The sequence below is a fragment of the Halichoerus grypus genome, chromosome 14 (genome assembly GCF_964656455.1).
Source record: "Halichoerus grypus chromosome 14, mHalGry1.hap1.1, whole genome shotgun sequence".
NCBI lineage: Eukaryota > Metazoa > Chordata > Mammalia > Carnivora > Phocidae > Halichoerus > Halichoerus grypus.
In genome coordinates this window covers 28,310,615-28,329,808 of record NC_135725.1, presented here as the reverse complement: position 1 = coordinate 28,329,808, position 19,194 = coordinate 28,310,615, and the positions used below count along the sequence as shown (strand labels likewise).

Here is a 19,194-nt window from a genome sequence, read left to right as displayed (position 1 = left end):
ATTTAAAAACTTTGTATTTCATGTATATTTATAAAAGTATATTATCCCTTCATCTTTGAATGTGATGGGTAATCTGCATTTATCTTTGAATCGGTTAGAGATAAAAGCAGAAAAAAAAATTACGTTCCTCTTCCAAAACCAACAGCCATTCAGCAACATCTATTAACATTATTTTTAAAAACAGACACCACACAGTCAGCCGCCACCACTGTCTCAGCAGCCCTCACAGAGCAGGCCGATCCATTCCCCCCGGCTGTTTGTGTGGTTGTTCATGTTCTCCTTGCCTTTCTGTTGCACAAGTTATTCAAACTAAAGGAAAGGAATGTGAAATAACTGAAGAAGAAAGACTATCAGAATGAAGGAGAAAACACCTGAGGACCAGAAGCAAAAGAGAGGTGAGTTTTGTCATTTGAAATGAAGGAAAGAAAAACCAGCAGGAAGGAATTGAGTTGCACCAGTGGAAGGGGGGCGAAGATGTGAAGAGAAAAATAAAATGAAAGTAAATGTCAGGAAAGACAAAAGATGCGTCAGGCAGACCGACGTAGTAGCTTCAGGAAGAGGAGAGCTGAAAACCTGTAACACCGCACAGCTACCTGGTGGGGCGGGGGGTGGAGAGAGACTTGAACAGTAAGCAGAAGAGCCAGGAAAAGGCCAGGAGAACATTTTAAATCACTTCTCCGGGTGGTACCTCTCACTCACCCCAGTTTACTTTATTTCATTATTCGTTATTTTAACCCACAGCTGAGAACGGGGTAAGTTTGTTTTGCTTCCCCTTCTGAGTTCACTGAAAAACTCAACCCATAGATCAGGCTGTGCTGACCACTTAGCACCTTCAAGATTTTCTTTAAGGGGGAAAATAAATATCTCCTGTAAGATCACATTCACTACCTATAATTCCTCGCCAGTTGCCCGCTTCCAGACTCTGGCCTTGCACCGCTGCTCTGTTTTCCTTCCTCAGGCAGGTCAGACGACTCTGCTTTCCACAAGTCAGTAAATACTGGAGAAAAAATGTTCCGACCCTCCCACAGTTAAACACAGACTAGTTAACCAAGTTCAGTCATCTGGGCTGAATCCTGCGTGAGCCTGAAAGATGTAAACAGAGACTGGGGGGATGGAGGAAGGGCAGCGTGCGGGAGAAGTGGGGCAAAAAAAACAAAGTAGGCAAATAAAGGCAATGGGCAGACTTAAAATTATGCCTACCAAAAATGACTAAAACTCATTTTCTCATGTTAACAGTAACAGAAAATGAATAAAAGCTGAAAATACCATAGTTTTATTTCAACGTTGTAAAAAAAAGATAGTGGATGAGTTAAAAAGGAGAAATTAGGTTCATTTGCTTCTACTTGTGGCATGGTAGACATTTAAGAACATTTATGAAACTCAACAGCGAGTTAACTACTGAGATTCCTACTAATAACAGGTTCAAATCGTAGCAAAAAATTAACACATGACCTCGATTTAAATACTCATTACCACACAGAATTCGCTCTGTATTTCGGAATAGACACTCGGGCAATCGGGGTACGGCACCTTGGCTACCCGCTGCAGGGTGGCTTCTGAGCCTTTCAGAACTCGCTCTAATGCCCTTGGTCACTGATTACACTCCCTTTCACCCTGCCCTTGAAAATATCGCCTGCTTTGCCTCAGCGAGCTCCAAACCCTTTCCTGGGTGCAACAGAGGCAAAACAGTGGGCAAAGGGCTTGGCTGCCATGCAGAGCCAGGAAGAAAGACTAGACACACTGATAATTAATATTCTCTGATCCAATTCTGAAATTTCCCATCTTCTGGCCCTCTCCACCTCCCCCTCAAAGCTAGTCAGCTTTAAGCTTCACTCCTTGAAAGGAAGTTCAGCTTGTTGGTCCCAACCTACTTTATTTCTGTATCCTCTTTAAAACTGCTGCCCACGTTTTCTAAGAAGAAAAGTCAAACGTGCACCCTGCTCATAAGCTCTAACACACAGCCTCTATCGAGGAGAAAGGCTCAGCAAAGAACCCCATTTTCTTGGGAGGTGAAATCCTCAGTTCCCTCCTTCTCATTCTCAGAAGGCAGTGGTCAGATAATGGGTGTCACACATGTGGTTACTTCAAGTTCAGATTTTGGGGGTGATGGTATCTAGTAATCCATAAAGGTAAGGGCTTCCCTTCATTCATGCGTGACATACTGTGCATTTGGGTAATCATCTTTTTGGCTTAAAAAAATAATAGCCAGAAAATATTTTTTCGAAATGTTAAGCAAGCCATAAAACTTTTTCCTTCTTTGGACATTTTATGATCTCATTCATCACCTCACAGACATTTTTTAAAACACCTGGAGCATGAAAGTTAAACAAACACAACCTACCACAGCATGCCGAGGTATGGTCAGAAAACTCAAATCTATTCAAAATGAAACCTTTTTCTATTACTGTTTAACTTAAGTGACAGATATGACTCTGTTTAAAAAGGTAAGGGCTGGAGTACCACTCTTCATGGACTGACTGTCTCCCTACAAATGACCAGGATCCTAGGCCAGTTCTTTTCCCAATTCTCTTAGAAGCTGTCCTTGGTATCCTTACATGCACTCTGAAACTTTGGAATCACCTTCATTATGATGTGCTTTGTGCACATTCTCGGACGCTGCAATGCCCATACTAAGGCAACACATCAGAGAAGTTGGCAGCAATGCTATCAGCAAGAATTTGGCTTCAGAATCAGGAGTGATTCATCATACATTCTAGCAGCAGAAAAACAACACACATCTATTTTAATCCCTTGGTGCTATCAAGAATCAAAAAACAGTACAGTAATTAAGTCAACGCAACAATAATCTTATCTGCTGTAACACTGGTAAAACATTATTCAGAAAACAACATACTACTTACCTTATTTCATAATTATTTCATAATTATTTATTACAATGACAAATCAAGTTTTAACACAATTTCAGGAGAAAATAGGTAGTCCAAACTTCTGCAAAGTAACATACTGAAATTCTAAATTAAAAAAAACAAATTTCTCATTTGCTTTACAGTAAATAAAATCTCTCCTAGTGTTTCAAAAGAAATCACTTCTTTCATCTCCCTCCATTTTTAAGATTACTCTAATTTAAAGTCTAAAGGCTAAACGAGTGAGTGTGCTACTGTATCTATCACAACCAAACACAGAAACCTGATATTGTGGGCAATTTATTCAGAACACCCCCCCTTTTTAGAGGTACCTTAACAACTGCATAACTACTATTAACGGGTCTAATATAATAATGGAACCCGCTTATGTCCTATTGCTCTAGTTAATGAGCACGAAACATATCTCTATCGCGAATCATTCTCTTACTTCCTGAGAATATAGTATGTCTGTAATTATCAGAGAATATCAACCAATATTTCTGTATAACCATCCACGTTATTTTACGGCTTACTGTACATTTAATTGAAACTTAAAAACTACTACTCTATTGTTATGACCAAGTCCTCAGGGGCGTAGGGGGAGATTTCTCAAGAACTCCACCCAGTGCTCTTTCGGGGACCCTACCTTTTCAAACACTTCTTCAGCCTCCCTTCGTTTCCGTTTTCGGGGTCTCCGGTTCACTCGAATCCATTTCTCGACCTGAAGTTCAAAAACCACAGAGCGATTTAAACACGACGACGGGTCGTGAGGGCCATCCCTCTGCGTGAGAAAGAAACGATCGACGGCCTCGCGACGCTGCCTTCCAGGGCTTCACCTGGGGAAGCCACAGGCACCTTCCGGGCTCGCCGGGCGGCCTCAGCGCCGGGGGCTCAAGAGACGCGCGGGTGTGCGGCGCGCCGAGGCCGTGACCTTCGCCCGGGCCCGGCCCTCCGGTCACCGGCCCGGTCGGCCACCCGCGCGCCGGTGCGCGCCGGAGCCCCCGAACGGGGCCATCTTACCCACCGCTGTCGCGCGTCGGCGCCGCGGGGAGTCCGCGGTGAGGATGCGGCGCCAGACCCACCGCCCCCAGGGAGGGAGGGAGGGGAGCGCGGGGAGCGCGCCTCCCGCACTCACCTCGGCGCTCACTTGCCGCGCGAGCCCGCACTCCGCCCCGGCCTGGCGCTCCCTCTGCAGCGGCTGCGGGGGAAGGGGAAAGAGTCAAGTTTACCCCGGGAGCCGCCCCAGCCTCCCTCCCCCGCGCCCCACCAACTCGGCGCGCTGACCCACTACCTCGCCCGCGGAAGGTGAGGGTGGGAGCGAGGGCCCCGCCGCCCGCGCCCAGCGCCCGCCGCCCCGCCGGCCCGCGGGAGAGCAGCGGGCACGCTGGGCCCGCAACACCTAAGGCGCAGCGCGGGCGGCGGGGCGGCGCGGGGCCGGGGCGGCGGCGCGGGCGGAGGGCGGGCGCTGGGGCGGGGGCGGGGCCTGCCTTAAAGGTATAGGCGGCCGCGTCGTCCTCCCTGCAGGTCGCCCCCGCCTCCGCCCCCGCCGGCGCGCCGGCTAATTTTATTGTTCTTTTTGCTAACGTCTTTCTTCCTCTCCCCGCGCCCCGCCCGCGCCCGCGTTCCCGCGCCCTCCCACGCGCGGACCGACCTGGGCGCACATGCCTTACCTTTCCAGCCCCCAGCCCCCGCGGACCCCTGGAGACCCGCGAAAGGGTTTCTCGGCCGCGTTGCGAGCAGGCGAAAGGGCTTAGCTCGAGAAGCCGCCCCCACACCCCCGCGGCCAGCCGAACTCGCTTCTCGGGTCAGAAACCTAAGTGTCCAGATGGCCTTCGCGGAGCGGAAAGGAACTTTCCTAGTGGGCTTTTTTTTCCGGGAATGGACTAGACGTCATCAAGAAGACGTTTTTCAGTGGCCCCTCCGAACTCCGGGGCGGTGGCAGGTGACCTCCCGGGGGAGAAACCCGGAGCGCGTAAAAGGCGAGCCCCGCGCACCACCCGCGCCTCGACGGAGCCTGTGCGCTCTCGGCGCGGCCGGCGCCGCACGCGCCTTGCCCGCGGACCCCCACAACGACTGGGGAGAATTTAAAAGGAGACATTGTCTTCATAATTAGGGGGATAGTTTCCACTTAGTTTGTAAAAGTCTGCGATGCTCCACATTTTTCCGCCGACACCCAAAAGGCTTTCTTCCCAGCCGTATCAGAAGTTGGCTGAACCAGAAAGGGGGTGAACAGTTGGGTCGCACTCGTATTTGTTGATCTTGACCATCCCTTTAACTTTATCGCATTTCTTTAAAGAAAATCTGTCTTGCCCTCTCTTTATTGCTACTCCATCCTTCTTTCAAGATCAAAAGCTTTAGATCAAAGCCAAGATCAAACTCACTACTTTAAATAGAGGCAACTTTGCCACGGAGTATTTTACACAAAGAGGAGCTTCTTAATGGAGACATCAGAGTGGAAAACTTTATTTTATCCCTTCATCCTATATTCATAACTGGACTACTTAAAATTACATTGATGATGCACTTATATGTCCTAAAATAAACAACAGGTCTGCTCAAATGGGGGATTCTTGACTTAAGTGTTTGTGTTTCCATGAATACCAAAATAAATAAATAAATAAATGTAACTCTAGTTAGATAAGCATATTTGACATTTTGTATCATTATTAGCTAAGTACTATGAAATGCATGCTCATTTGCTAAAGATTTTTCGAAGTGGTATCGAATCTCCTTATATATAATGTACAACTATCATATACAATTTTTCCACTGCAAAACAAATGTATAAAAATAGTTAATGCCTTGCACATCTCCAGTGCACATACAGAGGCAGGTAAAAGTTACAAATGATGAACTGGATTATGTAATTGCAGAGCTGCTTACTTTCAAATGGAAATAAGACCTCCAACTATTTGAGCTTCCATGCTACTAATAACAGTTCCAGAATCAATAGAAATCTATCACTGGTAGACACTTCTTCACCCACTAGAATTTTTTTCCTTGGGAATTTACCACCCCTAAGAACTCTGATAAAAAAACCTTTCATTACTGATGTACTAAAACAGCACCCCAAATAGACCTTCCTTAAGTATCCTTTTTGTTGACTGATCAACAATTTTAACATGTAGCCTTAAAAGAAACAAAAAATAAAATAAATTCCAACAATCCAGTAGTGGGAATAGAAAATTATTGAAAATTAAATCATATATAGACTTCTATGAAAATCTGTTATTACAGATGGATAGTTAGTACTTGAAGGCTTGTTTTCCATTGTAATTCTCATCTGACTGTAGTCTCAAATACACACACACACACACACACACACACACACACACACACACAATTGTTCCTCATGCTAAAAATCCCATTAAGTCATTAGAAAGATCTTAGGAATTGAGACCTGGGAACCCTGTCTTGCTGCCAGTGACAGTCTCCTTTCTTCCTAGTCTGCAGCTCATGGAGAACCTAATGGTTTCTGGCATAAGCTGAGCAAAGGAAAGAATCCTACTGTCACTGCTCCTCTGAGTAGGTAATTAAAGCTATGGTCCACTCTTAAGTTCCTCCTAACTCCTTTCCTTTGTACTCTTACACCCTCACACCCACTACCACAATCCATCCTACACCAAGAAGCCAGAATAGTATTTTGAAAGGTAGTTCAAATGATACCACTTTGCTTTACCAAGAATGCACTTCTTTCTCTTCTCTGCCTGGCTGGCTCCTACTTATTCTCTAGTTTTGGCCTTAACTCTAGAAAGGTCTTTCCTTACTCCCCACTCCAAATTATGTCACCCCCACTATTCCTTCTAATAGCATCCTGTTTATTTCTTTTAAATTGCTTATCTTTTAGAGCTATTAAAAATTATTTTTAATTAAGAGACTATTTTTTAGAGCAGATAACAGAAAAATTTATGCAAAACACACAGAGTTCCCATATGCCAACATAACACACAGTTTCCTCTATTACTAATATCTTCCATTAGGGTGGTGTGTTTGTTACAATTCAGGAACCAATATTTGATACATCATTATTAAATAAAGCTCATGGTTTACAGTAGGGTTCACTATGTGTTGTACAGTTCTATTGCAGCTTTTTTATTATTATTATTAATTTGTTGAATGTCTATCTTCCCATCTGGACTTTAAACTCCAGGAAGAAAGAGATCCTGTCTCTTTTGTTCTTGATTTTGGTCCAGTCAGTTAAAATACCGCTGGCACATAGTAGATGCTAAATAAATACGTTAAGTAAGCAAATGGAAGATATAGGAACAAATGACTGAATGAACAGCATATGAAATTTCAAGGGGGAGAGTCTCAAGATAAAGATCTTTCTAATTAACTCCTGTTTGTTTCTCCACTAAAATACCTTATTTTGTAAAAAGCACAAAATTATGCATTTTGTTTTTAAAGAAAGAGACCATGGGACATCAGTTACATTGCAGGGTGCTTCTAAAATGACCTTTTAAAAAAAATAAAAATAGAAATGAGAAATAAAGATCTTAATTCCCTCTTCTATTAATCATGAAAACTGTATTCCAAAAATTCAGTGCTAGGAGCTGAATTTGATCTAGAATGAAATAGTAACACATTTTAAAATTATTGGAAAAAAATATTTTTTAAAGATTTTATTTATTTGAGAGAGAGATTGAAAGAGCACACAAGCGGGGGAGCAGCAGAGGGAGAGAGAGGAGCAGGCTCCCCGCTGAGCAAGGAGCCCGATGCGGGGCTGGATCCTAGGAGCCAGGCTCATGACCTGAGCCAAAGGCAGACACTTAACTGACTGAGCCACCCAGGCGCCCATTTTATTGGAAAAATATTAATTCTTTTTTACTGTGTTCAATATAACCTCAACACATTTCTCCTTTTGCCTATCTAAATCTCCCTTTCTTCATGGGCTGACCCCAATAAAGGTAGGGTGTGGAAAAACTGGAGGAAGAGTACTTTTTAAAAATTGGAATTCTGGGGATGCCTGGATGGCTCAGTCGGTTAAACGTCTGACTCTTGATTTAGGCTCAGGTCATGACCTCAGGGTCATGAGATCCAACCTCTGCCCCCACCCCACTGGGCTCTGTGCTGGGTGTGGAGCCTGCTTGAGATTCTCAAACTCTTCCTCTCCCACTGCCCCTCCCACCCTTCCCTGCATGCATGCGCACTTTCTCCATCCCGCTCTGTCTCTTTAAAAAAATAATAAATAAAAAAATAAAATTGGAATTCTGTAGACAGGGATGGATACTCTTAATAACTATCTTTAAGAAAGTGGTGAAAGCACTTTAAAGCTATCTTTTAAAAACAGATGTTTTCTATTTGAAGTATGTTTTAAAAAATGTTTCGTCTAGTAGAGATGCAAGTTTTGAAAGGAAGTTGTTTTAAGAGACTTTCTTGTCAATGCAGTTTGTAATAGCTGAAGACAATTTCAGAGGCTAAGGAAAATGCCATTGCTTTAGAATAAAAGCGTTACTTTATCTAGTGGCTGGAGATTACTTTTAGAGAGAAAATCCCTCCTCCTCCTCCTCCACCTCCCCCTCCTCCTCCGGAAATGACTCCTTTCATTGGAATATGGTATCGATAATAATTTCATATTGTTAATATGGATGTGTGCTTCTGCTTCATGATGAGCTACAATCCAGAGGAATGAGAAGCAGCAGCAGGCCTTCCTAGTCACCTAGAAGGCCGAAAGGGCGGACAAGGGGAACCCTTTAATTAGTCCAAACAGCCTCAGATGGCAAAGTACACTCACTTGGGCTCAGGAGAGGAAAAACTATCCGCTATAAGAAGTCAAAAGATCTTTTAATACCAAACAATGTAGAGAGGTTTCAGAAGAGCTCTATAGCCAACATATATTGAGTGTAAATTAAAAAGTACACACCTACACAAAACTGGAAATGAAAAATCAAGATAAGTTTAAGCTGCAAATAATAACAAGGAAGTAATCCTGATTAGGGTCAAAGTTCTCAAATGTCTAGGTCTTTAAATTTTGCTCTACCCTTTTAGAATGTAACATTCCTTTATGATATCTTTGATTTTAGAAAAATTACCATTTCTATTATTGCCCATTTTGTGTCTGTGTTAGAATGAATGCCTAATTCTTCTTTCTCAAGAGGATTTTGGCCCTGCTAAATGGACCTCTTAGTGGAATCCTTATAAAGCATGGTTTTCAAAAAAGGAAATCCTTCCCACATTTGTGCTGCAGTGAGCTGGCTAAGAGAACCTCTTCCTCTCAGTCATCATAACCCTGAACTCACTGTTATTCAGAAACTTTTACAGAGCTTGCCTGAGGGAACATGCTCAGCTCTGCCATTTCTAGATCCCCTCTGCGAATCTGATCAAGCATTAGCTATCAGCTTTTGGCTCCCTAGAAAAAAATACACCTACAATCATTCACAGTCCCCTACTCCCTTCCCACACACACATCAACTGTCATGAGGTTTACAGATTTTTCTGATTGCCCAAACCCCTACCCTAGATACTCTAAGATCCTCTTGGATTAGAGCAGACCCCACCATACAGCTGGCCCAGGACGACGTCTTACTGGTGCTCTGTGAAAGTCCTTTTATCGCATTATGTTCTGGTAAGAAGCCATCAACCTTTATTGAGGTGCATTGTAAGAAACAGCCCATAAAACCCATCCCAGTGTTTACCGTAAGGATAGTTTCAGAGGATTGTTTATTACATTAAATAGTAATTTTCTGAGAGGACCCACAGGGAGCCTGGTATCAACATCAGGAATAGCTGGACTCAGGCACCTGGTTTGTTTTACCTCATGAACACTACAAATAGATTCCTTTTCCCTCTTCTAGAAAATTCTGTGCCCCTACATTAAACCAAGCATAAGAACTTCAAGGGGTGCATATTGTATGATAATTTAATTCCTGGCCCCATCTTATTTTCCTACTATTATTTTCACATTTCTTCGCTTTTTATATTTTAATTTATTTTTATCATGCTCTATTTTGCTTTAGAAGCTGTCTTAACTCCATTTTGGGCAAAGAAGAGTATGAATAAATAAAATATTCTGGGTTTATTTTTTCTTTCTTTAACTTTCTTTTACTTTTTTGGGGAGAGGGAGAGGTTCTGATAAAATGTGACGGTTCTAATATTTCTCTCCATTAAAAACACTTAGAAGTGAAGCATGGGAGGTAAGGATGTACTATTACACTCTACTTATAAAATTCAAGGAAAAGAACTGTTAAAAGACAAAACAAAAGTAAATACACTATTACACAAACATGGTGCTAAACTACTATAAAAATGTTAACCAACTGAGTATTTTACCTCTTTTGATATCGAAACCAGAGGAAATAGGTTTTGACCTCGGGAAGAAGAATGTAAGCTGGATATAGAGACAGGTTAGTCACTTAACAAGCATATTGAGAGCCTACTGCAAAACAGAGCACTAGACTTCGTGAACACAGAGCTGAATAAGACACCATCCCTGTCCTCAGGACCCTCGTGTGACCAGGCAGTCACCTGGCGTAGTATAAGGAGCACACAGATAGCCTGTTGGGTTGGAATCCAGGGTCTGCCATATATTATTAGTCGTGTGACCTCTCTAAGCCTCCTTTCTTAGAGACTTGTGAAGATCAAGGGACACATGTGATGTGCTTACAAGGGGAGGCAGTTGTTACTTACCAAATTCTAGAAGCAATGCAACATCACTAGAAGCTGGAGGGAAGTGACCTTAAGACACAAAGTACCCAACTGCTACGTGTACCAGAGACCATGGAACCTCAGAACTGGAAGAAAGAACCAGAGCAGCCAATTCTGTAAGGACTGAATGGTTTGCCAAGTGCTTCCACACACAGACTGCACTGTTTATTTCTCACATAGTCCCATTTTCAGGATGAAGAAACTGGGTCTCAGGGAATTTTCGTATCTTTTTTTTATATATATATTATTTTTAAGTAATCTCTACACCCATCGTGGGGCTCGAACCCACAAGCCCAAGATGAAAAGTCGCATGCTCTACTGACTGAGTCAGCCAGGTGCCCCAAATTTTCATATCTTTAGTATTTAATATTGGGTAGCCCTTAGATCTCCAGGCTGGAAATGTAGCACTCTTTCTACTCCAGCATGAGAGCTTAGGGAACATTTAGCATGACTGTCTCACTTTAAAATAGTTGCTTATTATGTGGATCAGATCAACCTCAGATCAAAACACAGCCCATAAAATATTATCCCATACCATAAAAGTCTATTGCAACAGCCATTTCAGAACACAGACATTGTACACCCCCTTCAACACCTATATGACTGCAATTCTTTACAGGAGCTTAACATTCGTGGATATTCTGACAAAGAGTTTCACAGGTAAAATACAAAGTTATGTAGGGGTGGCGTTAAATCAGAGGGACCCCTGACTGCTTATTAGAATCACCAGGAGGGTTTTTAGATCCCAATGCCCAGGTGGCATGCCACATCGCTGAAATTCACATCCTGAGAGTGGGACCCTGCATCAGTCCTTTTTTAAAGCCTTCCCCACCCCGTCTCCCCCAGTGATTCCACTGTGCTGCCAGTGTTGAGAACCACTGGTTTAGATCATTTTAATGATGACCCATCTCTAACAAGTTACTATTAAGAAATTCCAGATGTTTGGGAGACATCTAAATTTCAAGGTCAATGCCACAGAGGACAGCCATCTATTAAGTTCTATTTCATTAAGTCTCTGGGTAAACAACAGACAATGCTGGGCAGGATGGGCTGCTGGCCTGACCCAGGGTAGCAATTCCTACTGCCTACACCTGGGGATAAACTTCTGGGCAAGATTAGTTAAGTACACACACACACACACAAGAATTAAAAAGAAGTGGATGATCTCAACACTAACCAGAAGGGAGGCAAGAATGAATGGATATTTGACTTTAGAGTTTTTTCCAGGTTCATGGGTAATACAATTCTGGATCCGGAATGAAAAGAGCATAGATTCTTGTCTTTCGGGGAACCCGGAACCCCACATACATATGAGGTGCTATTTCCCACTCATCCCCTGTAGACAGTGTTCTAATCATGTCGATGGCTGCCACCTATTCCCTGGAAACAAATATTTTACATTTGGAAGACTGCTGGCTACAATTCGGGGACAGTGTGTACCAATGGAAAAGACCCTTTGTTATGTGCAAAAGCTACTATTCCACACAGGAAACAACCCAGGTTGGTCTTCCTTAGTGTTGGGCACCATGCTCTAACCAAATGGGCTTCCTTATTTCAAAAAATACACTACAATGATGCTATAGGAGAACTACTCTGGCAAAATGCCTTACAAAAGATATTAGTTACTAATTATTTAAAAGCACAAACATATATGTGAACATTTCAGTAGCTTGAAAAGCAAACACTCATGTCTAGGTCCCTTTGGTTATTCCCTAAGATGGATGGATACGCTATCTGTAAGTATAGGCACAAGGAGTGCCTTGTGCTTCATGATGCCTTCAAGGGAAGCTATGCATTGGGAGTCTGGGGCCCCAGCATGTCTCTTTTTCTTTTTCCAGCATGTCTATTTTTAAAAACATTGGCACTCAGACTGGCTTGCCTGTCATCTGGCCTTCCAAGAGAACTCAATGAAGTCACAATTTGCAAACAAGTACAATGGGCCTAAATCGTCCCACCTCTATTCAGAAGTAAGAACACACAGGCACGTGCACACACAGAATAGGGAAAGTAAAATCCACCACAATTTGGGGGGGGAGGCAGGGGTGGGCTGTCCCAAATAGAAATACTATATGAGAAAGAGCTATTTTCCAGAATGTTTGTTCACCAAACATTTAGATCCATATAAGAGGTGTTCCAGAACAACAACGAGAAGGGCCAGAATTAATTGGTTGCTAATCTCTTTACTTTTTGCAGGATGTTTCCTCCAGCAGTGGATTAAATCAATGTTTAATGCTACACAGGCCCAGCTGTGTCCATATTAGGAAAGCCCAAGCTCACATCTCTTTCTCGGTGAAAAAAGGATCCGTCCTCCCTCCTTTTGCTCTGCTTCCACCCCCTGCGTGTGTAGGTGGGAGAGTAGGAGCTGGGGAATGTGAACTTGATCCAGCATTGATCAGCCAAGCAGCAAACTCTCATTGTTCTTTAGATACCAAACATAACTTCTCTCTACTAGGGATAAACCCAGCCATTCTGCATACAACACGGCTTTTGTGCTCAGTAGTATGAGAGATGAAAAAGAACCACCAAGAACATTAAAGCTTTATTAGACTCATCATAAACACCTAATATGTAGACTTTGAGAATCTACCCAGTGAATTTATATTCCTATTAATATTAGGTATGTTAGACTCTCTTAAACCTACCAATCTTCTGGTCATTTCTGTTTTATGATTATGGATTTCAATTTCTAGCATAAATACTGCAGTCTACTTTAGCTTTGCTTTCTATTTGAGCCTTTCTTATCTCACTGCCTTGCTCTCTGAGGTTCAAGGGCATTGGAAATCATGCTAATGTACAACTAAATATGCTGTTGTTGTTTTTAAGTGCTGTCCTATGAATGTGGTTTAACAATCTCTGTACAAAGCCATATGTAATGAGAAATACACAGTTAAGAACCTAGACCTAGGCACCCTCTGTCCTTACCAGCTAGAAGCTGTGTAACCTTGGGCATGTCACACAACATTTCTGGGCCTATAAAAAGGCGATTATGCTATCTGTTTCGCAGAGTGGTGCTGAAGATGAAATGAGACAGCACATAAACCAAGCGGCACCAAGTAGACCAGTAGATGCTAATTCCCTGCCTCTTTGCCCCCAGAAACAAAAGCCCGTCTGGTATTTTGAACCTAAGTAAACTTTCAAAGGTCTCAAATAACTGAGTTGTGACATCATAATAAAAAGCCTCACCTGACCACCACACAGCCGTGTCGCCTCTGACAGAGCCCACAGTGACAGTGGCATGGCTGAGCTACTATAGGCAAATGCCTGTTCTCTTTCCAAAGGACTGGTGGCCACAAGGAAACAAGTTCTCTTTCTCATATGCCTTATGATAAAGGAGATCATTCTGTTTCCGGTCCCATCGCACTCAAAACAATAAGCCCACTGTTGTTCTAAGAATATCAGAAATGAAATTTGGTATTTCTACATTGTTCTCTGAAGGTACCAACATGACAGGTGCTAGATACAAAAACATCTGAAATCCTAATAGTAGCTACATGCATTTAACACCAATGTAATAATTAAGAAGAGAGAAAGATTAAATTCACAAATACAATTCTATACAGAGCCACCCGATCTACACGTTCTTAGATTTACCCATTTACAGTTTAATTCACTAGAAGCATTTATGCAAAACCCAGGCAGACATCCCTCAGTTACAAAATCAATGACAGTGACGAAGAAACACAATTTGAGGAGAGACTCAGTGAGAGCTCCGAAGAAGCCAACCTTGTAATGAGTATAACCAAGAAGAGTCTCAAAGAGAATGTATCTTTGGTTGGCCACATGGAATATGAAAAGTGACAGCACACACAACTGAGGGAAAAGGAAGAGAATACAGAGAAGGGGAAATGGAGCCCCTGGAGGAAAGGCCCGAGGAGCCGCCGGGCATGGAAGGAGACCTCTCTCCATGGAAATAGGCCATGGGGGTGAAGGCATTCTCTCCAGTCCATCCCTAGTATTACTTGTTGCCCCAGAGTCTCAGCCCCCAAGTCTGATGCATTGACTCTGGCCTCCCTTCCATGCATTTTCATGCCAGTAAAATTGCTGAAATAAAGAAGTGAACTATGGAGCTGTGGGGCATAAATAATGTCATATTGGAAGGTCGGGGCTAATAACAACCAGGATGCCCTTAATGCTCTTTAAGAAAAACCATCTGATCTATATAGCCCTCGATGTGGTTTGAAATTCCCTTAGCCTACAAAAGAAAATATTTTTAGCATGTAGCACACTTTGTAACAGACATATAAGTGCACTGAAAATATAATTTTAGGAAAGCATCTGGGTTTGATCATTTCTTGTTATACCTCAATGCCAAATAGGTTCTAGTTTCTCAATATAAGGAACATGGCAACATTCGGCCGCAAGCTCTACAGCAATCACTGTAGCAATTTCTCATAAACATTTCACTACCGGCTCTGCTTGGTTTTATTTTTTAAAGCGGCAAATAATCTACAGATTTAAATATAAAAGCAGCATAAAAAATATGAATTTTTTTGGCCCCAATGTCTTCCCCTCCTAGAACTCACTGGATCATCTGGACAGGAGACATAAATGAGTATTTACTTTTATGTCCCAAAATGTATCCTAGAAATAATCGTTGCCACTGTCTGAGGTAAAACTCCCCTGCAGCTTTTATTGATCTGCAGGCATTTCAAGACATTGACAACCTGAGCAAAATTTTTTTTCATCTCCTCCTAGTCAAACAGGTTACTATCTGTGAATAATTGATTTGCAATAGAAGCAAATGCCTATTCTTCAATGATCAACCAGCCTAAATGCTCTTGCAGATTGATTATTACCTGTGATTTCTCCCAAGAATCTTTTGTATAGCAATTTTCCAGCTGAAGAGAAAAGAAATGTACAGACAAGGTTTCTTGATAGCTACCTTTGTAAAACACCACTCAGGAGGAAACATATGAAAATTCTCCCAATACCGGGGCACCTGGGTGGCTCAGTCGTTAAGCATCTGCCTTCGGCTCAGGTCATGATCCCAGGGTCCTGGGATCGAGCCCCCCGTCGGGCTCCCTGCTCGGCAGGAAACCTGCTTCTCCCTCTCCCATTCCCTCTGCTTGTGTTCCCTCTCTCTCTGTGTCTCCCTCTGTCGAATAAATAAATAAAATCTTTAAAAAAAAAGAAAAAAGAAAAGTCTCCCAATACCACTCCAAACTAAGGGAAGTTTCCAGTCTGTGGGCAATTCAACAGATTCCCAGGTTGGAGAGGGAGACACTTGGAGGAAAAGTCAATCCAGACTTCTCTCCTCTCAGAGCAACCAGGCTCATCTCCATGGAGCTCACGCTTCAGCCAGCTACTGGGCATAGCATATAGTGACATGAGGCAAAAAAGCGGCTCTGGCCTTCACCCAGGCCAGCCCCGTTCTTTCCCCAAAGAATCAGTGAGGGTTCAGAGAAGGCAAGTGGCTCACCCAAGGCCACACAGCTTAGTGGCACAGGGCTGCTTCCAAAGCCTCATTTAATGTATCAGTTGCCTCCTTTGTCCAATATAGAATTAAGTTCGCAGAACAAAAGTTCATTACAGCATCCTCTGTGAAAACAGCAAATTGGATACAACACAACTGACTCTCCTTTCCCACCCAGCCTCTACTCCCGCTCTTTAACCTCAAAATAATGCGGCCGTGCATTTTATGCATCAAATTGTCTGGACCATACTTAGATACGGTGGTGGCAGTTATAAGTAGATAGGATCAGAAGCAGAAACACTGAGCTTGCAAAGTCCCAAGCTGAAGGACCGGCCTGGAAGGACAGGGTCTTCTGTTGAATAAGCTGAACACACCCACTACCAAGCACCATCACAGACAACTGCCATACAAAGAAATGCGTGTGACATGCACGCTACCCTTTTTAAAAACACACATGCGGATTTGGGCAGTTTGACAATCACTGACCGTTACCCTGACCCTTGTGATTACGCTTGCTTCTGGGCCACCTCTGGGCTGTGCCCTCGAAGCTCGCCTGCTCCAGGTCAGGGGAGAGGACAAAACGAGGGCAAGAGCCAGGGACTCTAGCTGGAATTGGCTTTTGAATGCAAATAAGAAGATAAAGGATACATCCCTTAAATGCTTTAGATGGTATATAAAGACCTTCTTTGTTCGACCAACTGCTTTTTCTCACTTGTTGTTTTGGTGACCTGATATTTATTACCTAATTTAGTTTCCATCTCGAGGAATAGCTCTGTCTTTCTAAAAGCAAAGATCTCGGGTGCCTGGGTGGCTCAGTCATTAAGCGTCTGCCTTCGGTTCAGGTCATGATCCCGGGGTCCTGGGATCGAGTCCCACATCGGGCGCCCTGCTCGGCAGGAAGCCTGCCTCTCCTTCTCCCACTCCCCCTGCTTGTGTTCCTGCTCTAGCTATCTCTCTCTCTGTCAAATAAATAAATAAAATCTTTAAAAATGAATAAATAAAAGCAAAGACCTCAACTAATCTCTACACACACTCATATTCATTCACACCAAAAAAGATACCAACTCTTCAATGCAGTAAACCCCAGAATTTCCTATGTAAAATACTCAGATACACAGGGCTACCACCATTTAGAGATAGCCACATGGAAAAAGGATGTACACACCACGACACATATTTATGGAAAAGCCCTGGAAGGTGAGTTTCATATTACTGCATGCACAAAGCACAGTTTTGCCCACTAAAGAATAGTAAAGAACAGATTCAGGAAGAAGAGCAGTCATTAATTACATTAAAAATCATCACTGCTCAGAGCTCCCTGCTGTATTCATTTATTATCTCTTCATAGGTCTTGTAAAAATGAAGGCAAGGATGGGTTCCAGCTGATTTGGATTAAAAGCAACCTTGCTAAAAACACAAAATACTTTAGTTGGATGGACAGAGGGCTAAGGGTCCCAGATCTGAGCTGGGGCTCTGCCGCTAACTGGGGCTACCAGCCTGGGCAGATCAGGCCACCACTCCTGGGGAGAGAAAATGAGCTCCTCACCATGACTTGCTCCTGCCTATGATTCTAAAGAAGACCGAAAGTCGTGCAACACCAGAAAACACTAATATTTAACCATGAAGCAATAGGGGCCACACCCAAGAATTCTATACCATGCACATAGTAAATATACATCTATTTTGTACGACACAGTGGCTCTCCACAAAAGAGAAGGAAAAAAAGCCCCATGTTCTAAAATCAGCCAAGTGTTCCTAATAGCTTTCCTTGTCAGCAGGTGGCTCTGGCGGCAGGTGCTCTGGCAAAAGTCCCCGCGAGCATGGTGGAGGGCCACCATCAGAGCGGCTGCCCAGAGGCATGGGATGCAGCTGACAATGCTGTGCAATGTCAAAGCGCCAAGGGGCCCTGTGTGTGTGCACCCACGTCCACAACCCGCTGCTCTGCCGGGCCTCAGGGCTTGCCCCAGGCGTGGCGAGAGCAGAATGCACGCGCTAAATAATCTGCCTTTGATGAAGAGTCTACCAGAATATGTCTCCAGGCTAATAAAACAGAGAATAGGGGCAGTTCTTAAAAAGTAGAATCAGATGTTTTTCTATTGATGTATACGTTTACAACCTGATGCTGATATCTTTGTCCTGATTCTTTGAGTTTACGTTGCTCCTTCTTTCCAAAGAACTCTCTCTATGAAAAAGCTAAAGCACCATTGCAATGAAGTCCTGTTAAATGGTATCACTCTTTATGATCGCTGCAATGTCCTTACTTAAGTGAATCTCTCTTGTGGGTGCACAATCTGTATGAACCTGAAAACCAGGTAACGTCCATATGTCCAAACATGGCCCGCCAGACTTTGCACCTTGAGGACAATTAAACTGGCTCCCGTGCACATCAGCTGGCTGACTTGTGACCCAGTGGGGCACAGCCAAGTCTCCTGCCTCCAGGCATGCTGTCTTCCAATGGACATGGTCTCCCAGCTGAATGTGGCAAACAGAGAAGTCAACTTCTATGGCTCCTCTCAGGTCTCAAACTCAGGGCAGAGGCCCCTCGAGCATGCCTTGAACAACGGTTGGTTGCAGATGCCCTCACAGGCCATAGGCTCATGCGCGGGGCGGTGTCCTGTCAGCTTTGTAAGCCCACTGCCCAGCACAGTGCTTGGCATAAGGGCTGAACAAATAAACCAAACCATAAAGCCAAATATTTGGATCGCTTGGGAGGAATATAAAACTAAAGGATTCTAAGAGCTTAGATTACGTTCAAGGAATAAGAAAACTTCTGTTGATTCAATATATTGCAGAATATGACATGATTATGGAGTCTCTCAGTTGGTCCCAGTCCTACTTATGGAGATCCTCATTCACTGGGTATGGCCTGAGTCCAGGATCTGTAGGTTTTGTTTTTTTTTAAGATTTTATTTACTTATTTGACAGAGAGAGACACAGCGAGAGAGGGAACACAAGCACAGGGAGTGGGAGAGGGAGAAGCAGGCTTCCCGCGGAGCAGGGAGCCCAATGCGGGGCTCGATCCCAGGACCCCGGGATCACGACCCGAGCCTAAGGCAGATGCTTAACAACTGAGCCACCCAGGTGCCCCTGTAGTATTTTTGTTTTTTAAGTAGGCTCCACACCCAACATGGAGCCCAACGTGGGGCTTGAACTCATGACCCTGAGATCAAGACCTGAGCTGAGAACAAGAGTCAGATGCTTAACTGACTGAGCCACCCAGGTGCCCCCAGGACCTGTGGTTTCAAACAGCTTCTTGGATGATTCTGATAATCA

The 19,194-nt window shown here is 43.5% G+C and overlaps 1 protein-coding gene across 6 annotated transcripts in view; it reads right to left on the bottom strand.

Annotated features, from left to right (window-relative positions):
* AOPEP (aminopeptidase O (putative)) overlaps nucleotides 1-19,194 on the bottom strand; it is a 337,581-nt gene that overhangs the window by 71,900 nt on the left and 246,487 nt on the right. For all 6 annotated transcript variants that reach the window (XR_004914923.2, XR_004914927.2, XM_078061964.1 and 3 more), the window contains 2 exons: nucleotides 4,000-4,062; nucleotides 3,511-3,585 (listed from right to left, as the gene is read on the bottom strand). Coding sequence is in view for 4 of the 6 variants with exons in the window: in XM_078061964.1 (XP_077918090.1) it covers nucleotides 3,511-3,585; nucleotides 4,000-4,062 (138 nt within the window). In the remaining 2 variants the exon portion in view is untranslated. The remainder of the gene's footprint in view (nucleotides 1-3,510; nucleotides 3,586-3,999; nucleotides 4,063-19,194) is intronic.